This window comes from Lodderomyces beijingensis, assembly GCF_963989305.1.
Source record: "Lodderomyces beijingensis strain CBS 14171 genome assembly, chromosome: 4".
NCBI classification, from domain to species: Eukaryota; Fungi; Ascomycota; class Pichiomycetes; order Serinales; family Debaryomycetaceae; genus Lodderomyces; species Lodderomyces beijingensis.
The window spans coordinates 1,949,927-1,968,622 of record NC_089973.1 but is presented as its reverse complement, the minus strand read 5'-3'; the positions used below and the strand labels follow the sequence as shown (position 1 = coordinate 1,968,622).

At 53.5% G+C, this 18,696-nt stretch overlaps 5 protein-coding genes across 5 annotated transcripts; 1 reads left to right on the top strand and 4 right to left on the bottom strand. All coding sequences in view use genetic code 12, as the record gives it.

Moving 5' to 3' along the window:
- Window positions 1-68: 68 nt before the first annotated feature.
- LODBEIA_P38560 (uncharacterized protein) lies at window positions 69-2,144 on the bottom strand (the record flags this gene model as incomplete). Its single annotated transcript, XM_066974012.1, has 1 exon — window positions 69-2,144. One exon carries the CDS (start codon window positions 2,142-2,144, stop codon window positions 69-71), a length of 2,076 nt encoding a protein of 691 aa, XP_066830794.1.
- Window positions 2,145-2,236: 92 nt separating this feature from the next.
- Window positions 2,237-4,255, top strand: LODBEIA_P38550 (uncharacterized protein; the record flags this gene model as incomplete). Its single annotated transcript, XM_066974011.1, has 1 exon — window positions 2,237-4,255. One exon carries the CDS (start codon window positions 2,237-2,239, stop codon window positions 4,253-4,255), a length of 2,019 nt encoding a protein of 672 aa, XP_066830793.1.
- Window positions 4,256-6,093: 1,838 nt separating this feature from the next.
- On the bottom strand, window positions 6,094-6,615 carry LODBEIA_P38540 (uncharacterized protein; the record flags this gene model as incomplete). Its single annotated transcript, XM_066974010.1, has 2 exons — window positions 6,094-6,163; window positions 6,212-6,615. The coding sequence occupies 2 exons, from the start codon at window positions 6,613-6,615 to the stop codon at window positions 6,094-6,096; spliced, it is 474 nt and encodes a 157-aa protein (XP_066830792.1).
- Window positions 6,616-6,658: 43 nt separating this feature from the next.
- Window positions 6,659-7,177, bottom strand: LODBEIA_P38530 (uncharacterized protein; the record flags this gene model as incomplete). Its single annotated transcript, XM_066974009.1, has 1 exon — window positions 6,659-7,177. The coding sequence occupies one exon, from the start codon at window positions 7,175-7,177 to the stop codon at window positions 6,659-6,661; it is 519 nt and encodes a 172-aa protein (XP_066830791.1).
- Window positions 7,178-14,731: 7,554 nt separating this feature from the next.
- LODBEIA_P38520 (uncharacterized protein) lies at window positions 14,732-16,348 on the bottom strand (the record flags this gene model as incomplete). Its single annotated transcript, XM_066974008.1, has 1 exon — window positions 14,732-16,348. One exon carries the CDS (start codon window positions 16,346-16,348, stop codon window positions 14,732-14,734), a length of 1,617 nt encoding a protein of 538 aa, XP_066830790.1.
- Between the last annotated feature and the right edge of the window lie 2,348 nt (window positions 16,349-18,696).

Genomic DNA, 18,696 nt, shown 5'->3' with positions numbered 1-18,696 from the left:
TCTTGAGCAAATGTCCATGCCACTGCTTTATAGTGAGCTTTTTACCTCCCCTTTTTTGTTCAACGCCATTACATAAACTTACAATCGCCCAAGCCAAACCCGTACATCACCTTTTCCACGTCTTTTCGTATATCCGCCCAGTCCTTGCGCCGCTGGACAAACTCGTAGATCTCCTCCTGATTGAAGATCCCGTTGAACTTGGACAAGTCGCTGACCAACCGGCCGATCGCCTTGGAGTCGTTGCCGCTGATCAAGTACACGTTGCCGATTTGTTTTAGTGCCAGGAAGAGCGGCGCCACCACGCGCTTGTTGCTGCGGATGCTCCCCATGACGACCTCGAAGTAGAGGTTCAAGTCGGCTATCAACGTTGGTGCGCCTATCATCGACACCGTGCGGCCCTTCAACACCTTAACCACGGTTTGGAAGAACCGCTCGGCTAGTTCCTGCTGAAAGACGTCCACCACCGAGCCCTCCGCGCTGTCCACGAGGAGGTTCATGTTTTGCGAGAGCACCTCGGTTGCCCTTTGCGCTGCCTCGGTAGGGCCCACACTGGGGGAGCCCAGTGCGGGATCGTATTCGCTATCGTGGAGCCGCTTTGTGTAGATGGTCTCGATTTGATGCACCAACACCTCGATCCCTATGTTTAGCCCCTCGGCAACGTTTGTGTCCACTAGGACTTCCAACTTGCGCACGCTGTGTGTCAGGGACACCTCTTTGCAGAACCGGTCCACCATTTGGATGATGGTGTCGGCTGTGTTTATCAAGTCAAAGAACAACACCAACGGCTGTCCCGGGGGCTCCACCGAGGAGTATGTGGGCGACTTTGGGTTGCACGATTGTAGAAACGCGAGCGCACGGTCAAACCCGGGCCGCAAGTGGTCGCTGCCGACGGTGTCCATGACAAAGGTGATTATCTCCTGCTGGGACTGGGCGGCGTCGCTGCGGAGGGTGTGGATGGAGTAGTCCTGGAAGTTGGACAACCGGGACAATGCCGTTTTGGCGTCGTCGAGGAGCCCCATTATGGCCTCCGGAGTGAACGGCTCCACGGGAGCCACGGGCGGTGTTGGGGTCTCCTCCGGCGCCAGGAAAACACTCTTGAGGCTGGAAAGGATGGTAGACTCTGGGGTTACACTCACCACCGGCGGTTTCTTTACCTTTTCCTTCACGCTGGAGACTTGCTCGCGGATGTACTCTGCGGCAAACGGAGCAAACACCATGTCCAAGAGCTCGCGCTGGTAGGACTCGTGCGGCTGTGCCAACTGCGGAATCATGGTGGTGGCGAGCCGGTGGTACAACTGGGGCACCACAGAGAGGTAGGTGCCGTGTTCCTTGGCCTCCACGATCGCCAACTGTACCGCCGTGGCCACTAGCGTCGACATGAGCTCCTCGCAGACCTTGTACATCATGGAGAGGTCAGCGGGGAACGCTGCGTGGACAATATGCGAGTGCCTCCGAAACTCCAGCGTGAGCGCAGCAACTAGCGTGTCCACGTCCTGCGCCTCTATGTTTCCCTGGGCCATCTTCTGGAGGAAAAAGTCCACCAACACCAGCTGGTTATCCAACGCGACGAGGATCTCGGCAAACCGTTTAGTTGTAGGGTACTCCTCGAGGTCAAAATGGATCTCGATCTCGCGCAAGACGGCGTTTTCAAAGATCTCGAGCAACTCGCAGAGCTTCCCGTGGGCATTGCGTCGGGACTCGGGCAGCAAGTCGGCCCTGTTGTAAGCCTGCAAGTTCTTCAACATCCGCATCTGCTCCTCGGGTGTGTGAAAGTCCTGGAAAATCCGCAACCGGTCGTAGCTGTTGCAGCCCACCAAGTCGTAGTAGTACACGCCCAACGCCCGGTGGATCTTGAGCACTTGGTACCGGGCGTTCTTGGCCAGCCGGTAGACGTAGTCGAGGCAGGTGAGGGGGTCCCCGAGGTAGTCCAAGTGGCCCCCTCGTATTGTCTCCTTGCTGAGCGCCACGGCGTTGTCCCAGACGCCCATCTTTTGGAGAAGGGAGACCCATAGCCGGGGCTCGAGGGTGGCCTCATACGCGGATCTTGAAACTAATCCGAACACGAGGAGGTCCCGCACGGGGAGGAAGCTGGCGATCCGGCGGGCGATGGCAGAGGGGATGACAGCGGGGGTGGTTCGAGGCATGGTGGAGGAGGTGAGGTGCGCGTATACAAATTTTTCCACCGTCCATCATCATAAACCCAGGCCCCTGGTCCCAGCCCCTGGTCCCATCACCGATGCGATGGTTGCACCCCAGTGTCTGGTTTGTTTGTTCTCGATGCTTGAGTCTGGCGAGGCTGCGCCAGGCGTCCCTTTCCGATGCCATCGCCTCCTACATCGCCGCCACTGTCTCGGCGCAGGACGTGATCTCGCCCATACAGCCATACATCAGGCACCTCCCGGGCCTCACCAAGCAACTACAACTATGTCTCGACCCGCAGAACAAGGCCGCCGCCATTTTGGCCTCCCCCGTGCACCTCCTCCACCCGCAGGTGTACCTCTACACCGAGCCGCTATGCACTGACGCCCACTCACGAGGCGTGCTCCTCCAGCGGTTGCTTTTCCACAGGTGCTACCCCCAGTGCTGGGACTTGTTCGTGCGCGGGAGCTTGAGCGACGTGGATGAGCTTCTATCGGCGGTGGCACGGATGTCCAACCGCTGCGCGGCGGTGGACTTTGCCTTGGCGATGCCAGAAGGTTATGAAAACCGCTCGTTCGGCTTGCAGGTGTCAAAGGCAGTGGGGTATACGCTCGGGGTGGACCCGGGGAGACTCAAACTGGCGTGGAGGGAGTTGCAGCGTGTGGGCACCGCGGAGGAGGTGTTGGCGAGACCTCCACAAGACCCTCCGTTGCTCGGTCTTAAGCGAGCCATGCAGGTGGCCAGGGACGATGAGACTGCCGCCGTATTAACCCACTTTGAGGATGTCTTGAGGGCGCCCGGCTGGGTCACCTCGGTTTGTCCCAGCTTTGACCACAGCACCACCTTGCGGGAGTCCCCGGCCCCCGAGCTGTTGCGAGGCGCCCTCGCCTCCGTGCTTCGCCCCCCGGTTGCCCTCGCCGATGTCGATGTGGTCTACTTGATGAACGTCGGGGTGGACCCCTTGGCGGTGCTACGCGTGTACCAAAAGTCCCCCGCGTTGGTGAACAAGCTCGTGGAGAGGGTGCTAGAGGGAAGCGACGAGGACGTGCGGGAGGCGTACATCTTGGCCGCACCTAGGCTAACCCCTGGGGTAGCCTCCAAGTGCCTTTCCAGGGTGGCCCCAGGCTCCGCAATTGTCCCGTTGCTCAGGGCAGTCCCAGATATTAATGTCGTTGAGGTGTTGGAGGCGTTGGAGCTAGACTCCAAACAGTACATGGAGCTCATTAGGCATTACCACCGCCACCCGCGGGTCTCCCGGTTCTTGATTACCAACTTCTGCAAGCTGGGGTCCGCGGAGGAGCGCCACCTAGTATCCCTCGCCTCCACCCCCAATGCCGCCCGAGGGTTTCTCCTCGAGCTCCACCGGTCGGCGTTGTGCCGGGCGCACCTACTATCCCCCACGCTCCTCCTCAACATCGTGAACTCGCTCCTACAGCTGCTATCACCGGGAGTATCACTAAAGCAGTCGCTCCGCGCAATGGCCACCACCCAGAGGTCCCTCTTGCACAACTCCTTTCGCTCGTTTGCCCAGGCGGTGTCGGTGCTAGAACCGCGAAGCCTAGCGCGCGCGCACAACCTGATCTTTCAAGTCCTTTACTCGCCTCAGTTTTTCCTTGCCGCTGACCCGCAGGCCGTCGCATATTTCTACAAAGCCATTGCCTATGATGTGTTTCGGTTCGTGGCGAGGAAAGAGAACAGGTTGGCGGTGTTTGCCGAGATCCTCCCCCACGTTGAGCCTGCCTACTGGGCGCGGCACTGGCACCTCTACAGCGTCGTCGCCAGCGACGTGGCCGCCGCGGGGAAGCTCTTGCAGCAGCACTGCGGCAGCAAAATGGAGCTCCGTGGCCAGTTCCCCGCCATCGTGCGGGCGATATTGCACCACCGCGAGTTGCCCATCGACGAGAGAATCGCACACTTGGACGCCTTCCTAGCAACGGCGGAGCACCTCGACTATCCTTTCACGCTCAAGGCCAAGTCGTGCCACGAGATTCTCGCCGAGTTGCAGCGGGGGGGCGGCCATACCCTGGTGCAGTGGGTGGCGCACCTCGCCAAGCGGAACCGCCACATGCGGCGGGCGTTGCAGCAGGTGAGGGAAAGAACCCAGAGGCTGCTATAAGCGAAGCGCAAAAGCGCGGCCCACAGGCTCTACTTGTTTTCGTGAATAGAGGGGGCTGCAAAGTCCGGGAGAGTGGGCTGAGCGCTCCCCCTAAGGGGCCGCTAACTTTGGCTGGCTCCGCAAGCTGAAGTTACCTCATTGCACTCCTGCAGTTGTCGCTTCAAACTTTGAGCAGTGAATAGAGGGAGTCCGGGAGCTCACCATCGACACTGCGTTGGTTGAGGTCTCTAGCCTCCAAGACTTGGAGACTTGAATAGAGGGTTGGTTTTGAATCCTGATACTTGTTACCACACTAGTAGCTTAAACTTGCCCGGTTTCAACGGGGCTGGCTGTAGCTAATCTTGGCCAAGCTCACATTAAGTCTTTACTTTCAAAACTGTAGCGTGTAGAGGTATCTAAGTCTGGAGCGAGTAGTGACTTGACTGCTCCCCAAAATGATACAAACGTACTTAACCTCTAGAGCTCGTACCACTTTGTTCTGACATCGCCATTGTGTAGGGTGCACATGAACACTGAACTTGTCTTTACGACTGACCATGTGTACCATAGCTTCTTCTCAATGCCAGGGGGGCCCAGTTTAGAAACTGAGCTTGGTAAGGTTACTGCTTAGTCCGGTTTCAAAGGTTGCCGAAACGAGAGAGTTGCTGGAGGGTCGCCCAGTTAAGCAACTGAGGTTGGTGGACTCTGGTGGAATGTAAAGTTCCAGCTTAGCCCGGTTTCAAAGGTTGCCGAAACTAGAGAGGTGCTAGAGGGTCGCTCAGTTTAGAAACGGAGGTTGGTGGACTCTGGCGGACTGCTTAGCTTTGCTACTTTCAAAGGTTGCCGAACGTGAGAGTTGCTAGAAGGGGGCGCCAGTTTAGAAACTGAGTTTGGAGGACCCTGGAAGTCCGCTCAGCTTTGCTACTTTGCCCGGTTTCAAAGGTTGTGGAACTAGAGAGTTGCTAGAGGGGGGGGAGTTTAGAAACGGAGCTTGGTGGACTCTGGAGGTATGTAAAGTTGCCACTTCGCCCGGTTTCAAAGGTCGCGGAAACTAGAGAGTTGCTATAGGGGGCGCCAGTTCAGAAACTGAGTGTGGTGGACTCTGGAGGACTGCTTAGCTTCGCCCTGTTGCGGAGACTAGAGTGCTGGGCCAACATTGGGTCACCTTGCTGCTCAGTTGAACTTTGCGAAAGTGTGTAGAGGGCGGCTTTCAACCAGTGTGTGAGTCTCAGAGCTGACTCAAACTTAGACCGACTTCAGCAATGACCAAGGCCGGCTGAGAGTTGACAAGCCTGGCCCCAGCGTGGCCAGTTCTGGCTCAGAGCTTCAACCTTGGCAGTTACAACGGTTGGCAGGTCTACACTATTACATGGTGTATATTCAATCTCAGTGGAGCGGTCATTGTTCACTCAGCGTCCTCTTCAAAATTGGTCGATTGATTCATCGCCGACTCTTGGACCGACCTCTAGCTTTGTCCAACTCAGGAGATTGGGCAACCTGCTATTCTCAATGTTAGCACACACATTCTCCTTCCAACTTACAACTGAGAGCATGAGGTGATCATTGACTTAGTAGTGAACCTCATCACGGTTAAGCCAGACTTACAAACACTAGCACCTCCAGCGTGGCTTGTCTAGCTGCCGAGCTTGGTGCAGCTGGCTGCTTCCTCGCGGTTTACCCCTTCAACTGGAGGAGGTGCTCTCTCTGCCGAGGCCTCAAGAGGCCACTGGCTTCTACTGGTAAGGTTCAGAGCTGAAACGCGCTTGTAACATAGGTGCTACTATACCTCAGACTTCGTATTTCCAGACGGGGCCTATGTAGTCTATCCAGCGCCTCTCCAACCGAGCTGTAACACCACCCTAGTTCAACAACGCCATAATCTCCGGCGCCACCTTCATCTGCTTTTCCTTCCTCCTGCGATTGGAGACCCTAGACTAGTTAGTAGAGATCCAGACACCCCGCTTTGTTTCTACATACCAATTCTGAAGCTGCAACCTTGTCAACGAGGTCGCCCTCATCAACCGCTCGGTACATATTGGATTCAAGTATGGGTGCTTCCTGTGGTCCACGAACCAGCTCTCCAAGATCCCAAGCTTATCCTTTGGAAGCCGGCTGCGTCTCAACTCGGCTTTGCTGCTTGACATCACCGCGAGCCGTGCAGTGACCACTCTATTGAGCAAGCTGGAGCACTTTCGCAACACCATGATCAAGTGTTGCTCCTGCGGGGAGGCCCCCGAAGCCAACACCCTGCTGGCCACCGCGGTGGCTCGCTCCACCTCGTACCTAACAGTCTCATGGTTGACAATAGTGCAGCTGGCGATCTGGACCACAGCGGCCAATAGCTTTTGGATTGCGCTCCACAATAAGGCAGTGTTGTCCATGGTGAGGGAGAGAGATATTTTTTTTTCGCGAACTTCTCGTCTTTTATATTAAGTACACATCTTCTACTGTGCCCGTTTGAGGCGGCTCTATTACAGCGTCCCGCTCCTCCGCCCCCTGGAGCCAGCTGACAAAGTTGAGCCTGCCTCCTTTCTTGAGGTATAGGTTATACGAGTGGGAGTACTGCTCCCACACCTCCTGCCGCGGCTCCTGGCTCCAGAGCTCTCCGAGTTTGGACGAGAGCTCCCGCTGGTGCTGCGGGTTGGTCACGGCCCTGCTGTAGTAGGAGCGGAACGCGATGAACGAGTTGATTGGCTTCAGCTTCATCTTCTTTGCTCGGGGTCTGGCGGGCGCCCACTGCAACACGTTGAGCAACTGGTATTCAAATAAAAGGTCCTGCAACTCGGGGCTTGGAGCTGGAACCTCGGGCAACGTTGACACTGCAAACACAGGGACGTGGGACTGCGCCTGGCTCATGCTTGGGCCAAGCCTGTGCCCGTGGAGCTTGAAAAGGGAAGTGAGCTTCCTGGGAACTGTGCTTTTGCCTGCTTTCTTGATCGCCATGGTCGTGGTGGGAGGACTGGAAACAGCTTTGAAGGGGAGCTTCTGGCGCTTTTAAGGGAGGAGTGAGGACTGGAAACAGCTTTGAAAGGGAGCCTCTGGCGCTTTTAAGGGAGGAGTGAGCCCGCAGGGCTCGTAATCGGGGGGAGCTTGTTTCAGTGCGCCCGTTGTGCCACGTGCGGGAGAGGCAGAGGACTAAATGGAGGTAGCTCTTCAATACAGCAGACAATAGAGGCACTACAGAGCTCACAACGAAGACAGAGAGAGCACTAGCAGTCTGTAGCCGTGGGAGATCTTCCAACGCTGGTTCAGCTAGAGCTGGGGGGTTGGTTTACACACAGCTGAGACTCAAGCGTCCGAGGTCCAACGAAGTAGGTTTCCGCTGCTCTGGTTCAAGCTCAACCAGTCTTGCTCAAGTTTGAGTTCAACCAAGGTAACTACAGACTCAACTCTCAGTTCCTACTAGCTAGAGCTGGGTTTCCAGTGAGCTTGGAGCCGTGGGATAACGGCAAACGCTGGTTCAGCTAGACTGTGACTACTCTAGCTCAACCAGTGTAGCTCAAGTTTGCTGTAGAAGCAGGGGCGAACATCGACTGCTTGCGGTCGTGCCAGATCGACTCGAGGAGGGAGAGATACTCAAAGTACAGCTTGAACGGGCGGCCGGCCGCAGCCCAGAGCTAGAGGAGGTTAGTAGCGGAACAACTAGACATGGCCTCGGTACATACACTTGCTGCGCTTTTGGAAACCAGCGTGAAGTTGGACTTCTTCTCCCGCATCATGCACGAGAGGGCGCCCCTCGCAATGACAAAGCTGTTGCGCGAGCGGAAGGTGTTCTTGGGTGGGGCGCCGTCAACAAAGGTGGTGAACCCGGTGGACCGCACATTGGTGGAGCTGGCAGGGAAGGACTCGGCCGTGGTGAGGCTCTTGACGCCGCGTGGCTGCCTGGGGCAGGTCTTGGGGAAGCTGAAGGAGTACATGGTGAAGCGAGGGGGGAGAGAAAAAATAATTTCTGAGATATTTTCTGGGGTTATAAAGGGGGGCGCGCTACCCTTGTTATTAACTCTAGTTTCAAACGTGGTAGCTGAGCCCCAGCCAGCCGAGAAAGCTGCTTTAGGTTAATTGAAACGGGCAGAGCTCACAACGACAACAGGGAGCACTAGTAGTCTGGAGCCGTGGCAAACGCTGGTTTACAGAGTGAGACTCTAGCAGGCTGAAACAGTCTACCTCAGTTTGGGCAAGTTCAACCAGTAAGACAGGCTTAACTCTCAACTAGCTTAAGCTGGTGGCTTCGTTGACAGACCACCCAGTCTAGTCCAAGTTCAACCGGTGAGAAGACTAGCTCTCAATCTCACTGAGCCGACTACTGTAGTTCCAGGTTGGACAGTGTAGCCAAGTTCAACCAGTGAGAAGACTGAGCTCTCAGTTCCAGACTGAGCCGACTACTGTAGTTCCAGGTTGGACAGTGTAGCCAAGTTCAACCAGTGAGAAGACTGAGCTCTCAGTTCCAGACTGAGCCGACTACTGTAGTTCCAGGTTGAGCAAGTTCAGAGAGACTTAGCTCTCAGTTCCGAACTGGTGACTTGGTGACCAGACCACCCAAGCTTGAGCAAGTTCAACCAGTAAGAAGACTTAGCTCTCAGTTTACAGTCTGAGACTTCTCTGGTCAAGCCCACCCAAGGTTGAGCAAGTTCAACCAGTGTAAGAAGAGTTGACTCTCAACCAAACTGAGCCGAGTAGCCAAGATTGACCAATGTAAGTACAGACTTAGCTCTCAGTTCCAACTAGAGCCGAGTAGCCCCAGTTTGAGCAAGTCCAACCAGTAAGAAGACTTAACTCTCAGTTCCAGATTGAGCCGAGTAGCCCCAGTTTGAGCAAGCTCAGCCAGTAAGAAGAGTTGACTCTCAGTTCCAGATTGACCGACTAGCCCAGTTTGAGCAAGTCCAGCCAGTAAGAAGACTAAGCTCTCAACAAGACTGAGACTACTCGAGGTCAAGTCTCCCCCAATTTGAGCAGTGTAAGACTTAACCCTCAGCTCCAGCCTGGTGGCTTGGTTACCAAGTGTTGTGTCTTCGATGTCAACACCCTCACCTCCCCCACGCTGAACCAAGAAGCTGGAGCCAGTGTCTGAGAGCTAGTAGGAGAGTGGCCCGTCCACGCTGAACCAAGAAGCTGGAGCCAGTGTCTGAGAGCTAGTAGGAGAGTGGCCCGTCCACGCTGAACCAAGAAGCTGGAGCCGGTGTCTGAGAGCTAGTAGGAGAGTGGCCAGTCCAAGCTGAACCCAGGGTCCAAGGAAGATGCTGAAGGTGGTAGGACTGTGTCAAGGAAGATGCTCGAGGGAGTGGAACAGTGTCAAGGCAGTAGATGGAGCTTGTAGAACAGTCAAGAGTCATGATTCCAAACCAAGGTTAGAGCTGGAGCTGGAGAGTAGTGTCAAGAGTGTCAACTCCAAACCAAGGTTAGTGGAGCAGTCAAGTGTCAACTCCAAACCAAGGCAGTAGCTGGAGAGCAGTGTCAACTCCAAACTGAGGTTAGAGCAGTAGCTGGGGAGCTGTGTCAAGAGTGTAGGTGGAGGTGGTAGAGTGGTCAAGAGTGTGAAGGGGGAGGTAGTAGTCAAGAGTCAACCACTCAAACTAAGGCTGGTGGAGCAGTGTCAAGAGTCAACTCCAAACTAAGGCTGGAGCTGGGGGGCAGTGTCAAGAGTGAAGCGGGAGGTAGTGTCAAGAGGGAAGCTGGGGGGGCAGTTCCAAGAGTGAAGCTGGAGGTAGTAGTCAAGAGTCAGCTCCAAGCCAAAGCCAAGAGTCCAAGCTGAACCGAGAGCGTGTAGTCAAGAGTGGAGTCCAACCTGGAGGTGGTGGCAGGAGTCCAAGCTTGTGGCCAGGGTCCAAGCTGGAGCCTAAGGTAGAGGACAGGGTCCAACCTTGAAGTGGTGGTTAGAGTTCAGAGTTCAGAATCCAAGCTGAACCAAGGTGGAGGTGGTGACCAAGGTCCAATCTGGAGTGGTGCCCAGAGTCCAACCTTACCAAGAGTCAGAGTCCAAGCTAGAGTCCAAGCTAGTGGAAGAGTCCAACCTGGCGCTGAGTCCAAGCTCAAACCAAGAGTCCAAGCTCGTGTCCAGAGTCCAAGTTGAACCAAGAGCCCAGAGTCCAAGCTGTAGCCAAGAGCCCAAGTCTAAGAGTCGAAGCCCAAGCTGTAGCCAAGAGCCCAACCTGAAGTCAAGCTGCAGTCAAGAGTGGTGGAGCCAAGAGTCCAAGCTGGAACCAAGAGTCCAAGTCCAAGTTGAACCAAGCTGGAGACAGGAGTTTAGGGTCCAAACTGTAGCTAAGAGCCCAAGTCTAAGAGCCGAAGTCCAAGCTGTAGCTGAGAGTCCAACCTGAAGTCAAGAGTCTAGGAGTCAGAGCTGGAGTCTCAGGGTAGAGTCCAAGCTAAAGCCTGTGTCCAGAGTTGAAGCTGGAGAGTCCAAGCTGAGTCCAAGGTAAATCCTGGAGCTTCTAGTGGAGTGTTGGGGAGTCAAGTTGGAGCTTGCAGCCAGAGTTCAAGCTAGTGCCCAGAGTCAAAGCTGGAGACAGTGGAGTGGTGACCTGAGTCTAAACTGAAGCTGGTGCCAAGGGTCCAAGCTGAACCAAGGGAGAAGCAGTGAGCCTGGAGGAGAGTGAGCAGAGTTCAAACCGGAGACAGTAGTAGAGTGGGCAAGTCCAAGCTGCAGCAGTGAGCGGGGAGCAGTGAAGTAGTGGTTAGAGTCCAAGTCCAAGCTGTAGCGAAGACAGAGCTTCTAGGAGAGTGACCAAGGTGGAGCTTGAAGTTGGAGTCCAAGCTGGAGGTGGAGTCCAAGCTGGAAGTGGAGTCCAAGCTGAAGCCTAGGGTCCAGGTCCAAGCTGTGGCCTAGGGTCCGAGTCCAAGCTGTAGCCTAGGGTCCAAGCTTGAGCCAAGTCCAAGCTTCAGGTAAAGCAGTTCCAGTGAGCTAGTAGGAGTGGACAGAGGTCAAGGTAAGGTGAGTTCACCAAGCTGAAGCCAAGATACTGAAGTGGTTATGGTCCAACCTGGAGCAGTGAGGAAGTGAGCTTGTGGCAGAGTCCAGAGCACAAGCCTAGGCAGTGGAGTGGTGAGCAGTGAGCAGTGGGCAGAGTCCAAGCTTGAGTGGTGGCTAGACTCCAAGTTGAGCCAAGGTAGAGGACAGAGGTCAAGCTGGAGGAGAAGTCCAGAGCCCAAGCTGGAGCGGAGTAGTTTCAGTGAACAGACCAAGCTGAAACCAAGAGACTGGAGGTGGGTCCAAGAGTCCAACCCCAACCGCAGGGAGGGGTCATGGGATCAAGGAAGATAGTAGAGAAAGTAGGACTGTGTCAAGAGTGTGAAGCTGGAGGTAGTGGAGTAGTCAAGAGTCAACTCCAAGCTGAGGCTGGAGCTGGAGCCCGGGTCCAAGCTGGAGCAGTCAAGTAGTTCCCAGAGTCCAAGCTGGAGCCCGGGTCCAAGCTAGTGGGCAGAGTCAAGCTAGTTCCAAGGTCTACGCTGAGGCCAAGGTCGAAGCTGGAGGTGGTGCCAAGAGCCCAAGCTGGAGCAGTGGAGAAGTTTAAAGTGAGAACCGAGAGCCTGTAGTAGTAGTGGTTAGAGACCAAGCTGGAGCTTGTAGCCAGAGTCCAAGCTAATTCCAAGGTCGAAGCCGAAACCAGTGGAGTGGTGTCCAAGTCCAAGCTGGAGCAGTGGAGTGGTGTCCAAGTCCAAGCTGGAGCAGTGGAGTGGTAGTCAAGGGTGGAACCAAGATTCTTAGAGCCCAAGTCCAAGCTGGAGCTAAGGGCTAAGGACCAAGCCGAGCCCAAGTCTACAGCACAAGGTAAGGGAGGGTGAGGTCACCAAGCTGAAGCTAGGTAGAGAGTCCAAGCTGGTGGTGAGAGTCGAAGTCCAAGCTGGAGGTGAGAGTCGAAGTCCAAGCTGGAGGTGAGAGTCGAAGTCCAAGCTAGCACCTAGGTCGAAGCTGAAACCAGTGGAGTGGTGTCCAAGTCCAAGCTGGAGTCCAAGCTAGAGACTGGAGCAGTGAAGCAGTGTCTGGAGTCCAAGCTTGAGCTTATAGTAGAGTCTCCAGAGTCCAAGCTGGAGCAATGCCCAGAGTCGAAGCAGGAACCTAAGGTCCAAGTTGAACCAAGGTAGACCAAGGCCGAAGCTGGAGCAGTGGTTAGAGTCCAAGCTGAGGCAGTGGAGTGGTGGTTAGAGTCGAAGCTAAGGTCCAAGCTGGAGCTTGTGTCCAAGGTGGAGTCCAAGGTGGAGCCCAACTTGAAGTGGAGTGGTGAGCAGTGAGCTGACTCCAAGTTGAGCCAAGGGAGAGTCTGGAGTAGTGAAGTACAGTGTCGAGCCCAAGCCTGGAGCAGTGGTTAGAGTCCAAGCTGGAGGCCAAGCTGGAGTCCAAGGTCGAAGCTTGAAGTGGTTACCAGGGTCCAAGGTCGAAGCTTGAAGTGGTTACCAGAGTCCAAGTTGGAGACAGTGAAGTAGTTTTCAAAGTCGAAGTTGAGGTTGAGGTCAGGGTCCAAGTTGAGGTTGGTAGAGTAGTTTTCAGAGTCGAAGTTGACCCCAACTTCACTATGTTAACTATGGCCAACTTCACCTCTTCCTAACTCCACCAGTATCCACCTGGACCCACTTTTGAGGCTACAGGGTGACTCGTGGAGGCCTGCTCTATACACTAGGAATGTGGTTGAACCCTCAACTTCAATTTTTCACCTACTATCGACCCTCCCTCCGGTCGGGTCATGACCCCCAACTTCACTATGTTAACTATGTGAAGTCTTAACTATGGTCCAACTTGGACCCACCCTAACTTCTTCAATTTCGAACTTGACCTACTTTTGAGACTATGGGGTTACTGGTGGAGGCCTGCTCTATACACTAGGAATGTGTTTGAACGCTCAACGTCGAAACTGCGCGAACTCATTCAGTTCTCAAGTTCATCTAATTCTGAGACCACAGGGTTACTCCTGAGAGTCTCAACTATACACTAGTAAGGTAATTGAACCCTCAACGTCGAAACTGCACGAACTCATTCAGTACTTCACTTGAGTCAATTCTGAGACTATGGTTCGACTCGCGGGGGCCTCCTCTATACATTAGAAATGTATTTGAACCGTTTTGGGCAAGTTTCAAAAGCTCACTAACTACTCCTAACTATGGACTCTTAACTATGGGAACTTCACCCTTCTCCAACTCACTCAATTTTCACCCCCACTTAATTTTGAGAATATAGGGTTACTCACGAGAGTCCACTCTACCACTCAGGAAGTTGTTTGAATGATTTTCAGCGAGTTTGAAAAGTTCAAGAGAGCCGCAGTGTTAACTATGGGGCAACTTTGAACCTCTATAACTTCCTCAATTCTCACCCCCACTAACTTTTGAGAATACAGGAAGACTCGTGGGAGCCCAGGCAACACATTAGAGTGGTGGTTGAAGTGTTTTGAGCGAGTTTGAAGTCACTAACTATGGCCACTAACTATGGACTCTTAACTATGGCCTACTTGGGACCTCTATAACTTCTTCAATTTTCAAGCGTATCTAATTTTGAGAATACAGGGTGACTCGTAGAGCCTCAAACTAAACACTAGAAGTGTATTTGAAGTGTTTTCAGCGAGTTTCAAAAATTCAATAGAGCCCCGGTGTTAACTATGGGGAAATTTCAACCCTCTCTAACTCCTTCAATTTTCACCCTTATCTAATTCTGAGACTACGGGAAGACTCGTGGGAGTCCCTACTACCCCTCAGGAAGTTATTTGAACCGTTTTGAGCGATATTCAAAAGTTCACTAACTATGGACTCTTAACTACTGTTAACTATGGTGACTTAACTATGGTGACTTGGCACCTCTCTAACTTCGTCAATTTTCAACCTCTGTTAATTCTGAGACTATGGGGCGACTACTGAGAGTCCCCTCTATACACTAGAGATGTAACTGGGCCGTTTTGAGCGAGTTTGAAAAGTTCACTAACTATGGCACTAACTATGGTGACTTAACTATGGCAACTTGACACCTCTCTAGCTTCTTCAGTTCTCAACTTGACTCAATTCTAAGACTACGGGAAGACTCGTGGGAGTTGGAACTACCCCTTAGGAAGTTATTTGAACCATTTTGGGCGAGTTTCAAAAATATCATAGAGCCACAGTTAACTATGTACTAACTATGGCCACTAACTAGTGTTAACTATGGGCAACTTCAACCCTCTCTAACTTCTTCAGTACTTCACTTGAGCTACTTTTGAGACTATGGTTGGACTCGTGGAAGTCTGGACTATACACTAGGAAGTTATTTGAGCCGTTTTGAGCGAGTTTGAAAACTTCACTAACTATGGTGACTTAACTATGGCCAACTTCGCACCTCACTAACTCCCTCAATTTTCAAGCTCAGTAAATTCTGAGACTATGGGAAGACTCGTGGAGGTCCCCTCTATACAGTAGTGATGTATTCAGACCGTTTTGACAGAGTTTGGTCACTGACTTCCAATCCCTCCCTCCGGTCGGAATTGGGCTATACTAGAGCTCCCTCCTCCAATCCCTCCCTCCGGTCGGGATCGGAGTCGGGGTCGGTTACGGGAGTATCCCCTGCGTCACCAACTGATACCTATCATATATCCTCGTCGACAAGCTCTCCCGGCTCTGCGCAATCAACCGCTCCACAAACACCTCCGCCTCCCCCTCATCCAACTCCAAGTGCAACCTCCGCACATCCATAAACGGCGCCAACCTTTCCCACCCCCTCCGCAAATCCCTAAAACAAACCTTACACGTCTCCACAAACAACCCGTACTTCTCCCCCAAAATCTCCACGTACTCCCCCGTCAACTTAAACGGCGCCGCCTCGAACGGCCCCGGCGCGCGCCCGAGCACAAACCCAAAATCAATATGCACCACATGCCCCTCCCCGTCCACCATAATATTCCCATTGTGCCGGTCCTTCACCTGCATCACGTAGCACAAGATCGAGTAGCTCGCCAACGACACCGCAAAGTTCTCCACGTTGCGCACGTACGCCTTGAGGCTCGTCGCGCGCTTCACCGCGTGGATGCTCAGCGCGGCAATCACCTCCACGAGCGCCGTCGTCGCGCTGATCGGCACCACCCGCATCTCCTTCACCCACCCGCGCGTGTACACCCTCGCAATCATGCTCACAAGCTGCGCCGCGCGCGCCTCCTCCACTATCTCCGCCGCGGTCTTGACGATCACGCACGCCAAGCTCCACCCGGGGTACCGCCCCCACGGGCTCTGCGCGCGGATGCGCGCGCGCCGCTCCGCGTACGTCTCCTCCGCGGCCTCCGCCCGGAGCGACGCCACGAGCCGCTCCCGGATCGCGGGGTCCGTGAGCTGCCCGATCATGGCCGCGGCCACCACCGTCTGCGCGGCCTGCGCGGTGCTCTCGGGGCGCGGCGGCGCGCGGAAGGGCTCGCCCAAGTCGGCCTCGTCCGCGAGCTCGGGGTCGCCGCGGAGGTACTCGAGGAACAAGAGAAACGGCGCGCGCTCGGCCAGGCTCAACACCACCGCCTCGGGAAGGCGCACGATCTTGTGGTCGACGAGCTGCGGGATGTCCACGCCCGCGCCGGGGAGCTGCTGGTTGAGGAGCGCGAGCTCGGCCTGGAGCGCCGCCAGCCGCGCCTCCTTCGGCAACTGCACGAGCCGGTGGGAGATGTTCTGGAGCTGCATGATGAACGTGGTCTCGCGCCGCGTGTAGCCGGTGTCGGCGCCGGCGAGGGTCGAGCCCAACTCCTGCGCGAGGATGGGCGCTATGGTGGCCCCTGGTAGGGCGACGCAAGTGGTGTACGCGGCCACCGCCACCGCCAGGAGCGTGTACCGCGTCTCCTTCGCCTCGTTGTCGGTGAAGAGGACGTGCTGGAGGCGCGTGAGGAACGCGCGGAGCGCGGGGAGGAGCGCGGGCGCGATGTTGGGGAGGATCGCCTGGCACCGCCAGAAGGTGACCACGCTGAAGTGCGGGTGCGCCACGGCGTGCGCGAGGAGGAACGTCTCGAGCGCGCGCGAGCCGCGCGTGACGAGGTCGACGAGCTGCGGGATGTAGAACTCGAGCTCCGCGGCGGGGTACTCCTGGAGGCGCTGCACGAGGCGGTGCTGCACGGCGATGTTGTCGTGCTCGCCGAGGAGCTGGAGGCAGCGGTGGATGGGGAGCCCGGGCTGGGTGATCTCCTCGAGCGACATCTCTGTTAATATTCTTCCTTTTGCAAAGGTCTGGGTGTCAGTCGATAGCGGAAAAGTTGGAGAGTATGACTGTGGCTTGGCGTGGGGTGAGCAGCGATATCGACTGTGTGAGCTCAATCCAAAATCTTTATGTCAATGCAGCTCTTCCAGTTCTCAAGTTCTGAAAAAGTGCGAGCTACTATCGAAAAGCCCTGCTTCTGAGCTTTGTTATGACACCAGCAGCTGCTACTAAGGTCTCGTATTGGCGGAGCTATTGAAGTTTCAAGTCGGGGGTACTTTTGCCACTGCCTTATGAAATTGTTGTCTTTTTTAGTGTCCAACTTTGAGTTTCCCTAACTCACTCAATATTCAAGCTCTGCTCAAGTTCTTGGTTTTAATCGACAGCCGAACAGCTGAATAAAATGATAGTGATAGCTGTTGCTAGTGATCAGCGATATTGACTGTGTTATTGCGTGTGCAAGTTTTTATGACAATGCAGCTCCCTCAATTCTCAAGCTCTTTAAACGATCAAGGTACTATTCGAAAGCCCAGCTCTTGCTCTTTATTTTGATACCAGCGGCTGTTCGAAAGGTCTCGTATTGGGTGAGATATTGAAGTCTCAAGTGGGGGCTCTTTTGTCACTGCCTTATGAAATTAAGTCTTTTTAGTGTCCAATTAGAGCTTCTCTAACTCGCTCAGTTTTTAGCCTTTTTTTAAGGTCTGGGTACCAATCTGGAGCTAGTACGCTGAATAAGATGATTGTGATAACCGTTAGTGGTGAACGGCGATGCTCGCGATGTCCTGGCGAGTCTAAATCTTTCGCGTAGCCTAACTCGCTCAGTGTTTACGCTTTCTAGATGGTGTAAATTGAAGGTGATAGCCCTGCGTTTGACCTTTATTTTGGCACCAGCGGCGTTTACAACGGTCTCTTAATGGGTGAGTTATGGAGGTTCCAAGTGGGGGCTGCTTACCTTGAAAATTTGTAAAGTCTTTCTTAGTATTTTTTGACCTCCTGTAACTCGCTCAATATTCAACCGTTTTTCAAGTTCTTGGTATTAATCGAAAGCCGAGCAGCTGAGTAAGATCGTAAGAATAACGGTCCGTGGTGAAGAGCGATGTGTGCTAATTTAGTGCCGGTGCTAGTCTTTATGTCAGCGTAAGTCTCCCAGTTTTGAAGCTCTTTATATGATCAAGATATGGTTGGAAAGCCCTTTATTTGCGCTGTAGAATGGTATAAGCAGATTACCGGTGGGTAAAGTACCGGTGGAGTTATCGAGGTTCCAAGTGGGCTCTTTACCTACTTCTTTGAAAATTTGTTGTCTTTTTTAAGTGTTTTTTTGGCCTTCTCTAACTCGCTCAGTTTTCAACAGTTTTCCAAGTTCTCGCTACCAATCGGGAGCTGAAATAGTGAGAACTTTGATAGAGATGGCGTCTGCTTGAGACCGGCGATGGTCGCAATGTTACTGCAAGAGCAAGTGTTTACGTCAATGCAACTTTTTCAGATTTTAACGTCTTCTTACGATGAAGAGATTGTTTGAAAGCCCTGCTTCGGAGCTATATTTTGATACCAGCGGCTTTGCGAAAGGTCTCTTATTGGATGAGTTATCGAGGTTTCAAGTGGGTGCTACTATAAAAACTTTTTTCAAGTCACTAGTGTCTTTTTTCTTAGTATTTTTTGACCTCACCTAACTCTCTCAATATTCAAGCTCTGTTCAAGATCTCAATACCAATCGATAGCTAAAATAGTGGGGAAGCAGCTGCGAATAGCGGCGGTTGAAGAGCAGCAATATTGACTATGTTATCCCAATCCCAAGTCTTTATGCCGATGTAACTTTCGCAGTTTCAAACCTTTTCAAATGCTGCAACTTGAGAATGACAGCCCTTTGTTTGCTCTTTATGCTGGTATAAGCAGACCTCCTTGAGGTTGAGTATTGGTGGAGCTATTGAAGCTTAAAGTGGGGGCTCTTTACCTACTTGAAAAAAATTTGCTAAGTCTTTTCTTAGTGTTTTTTTGAGCTTCCCTAACTCTCTCAATATTCAACCGTTTTTCAAGCTCTCGGTACCAGTCGACAGCTCAAACGCTGGAGAAAAGGATAGTGATAGCGGCTTTTAGAAATCAGCTCGGTGCGCGATGTTATTTCGGCTCAACTGTTTATGTCGATGTAACTTTCCCAATTCTCAAGCTCTTTACACGATCTAAATACTGCTGGATAGCCCCTTGTTTGGTCTTTATTTTGACACCACCGGCTTTTGAAAATGTCTCGTATTAGAGTTATTTCTACTGACTTTGAAAATTTTGCCAAGTTTCTATGCCAATTTTGACGGATTCTAAGAGTTTCTGTACCAATCTAAAGCTAAGACGCTGAATA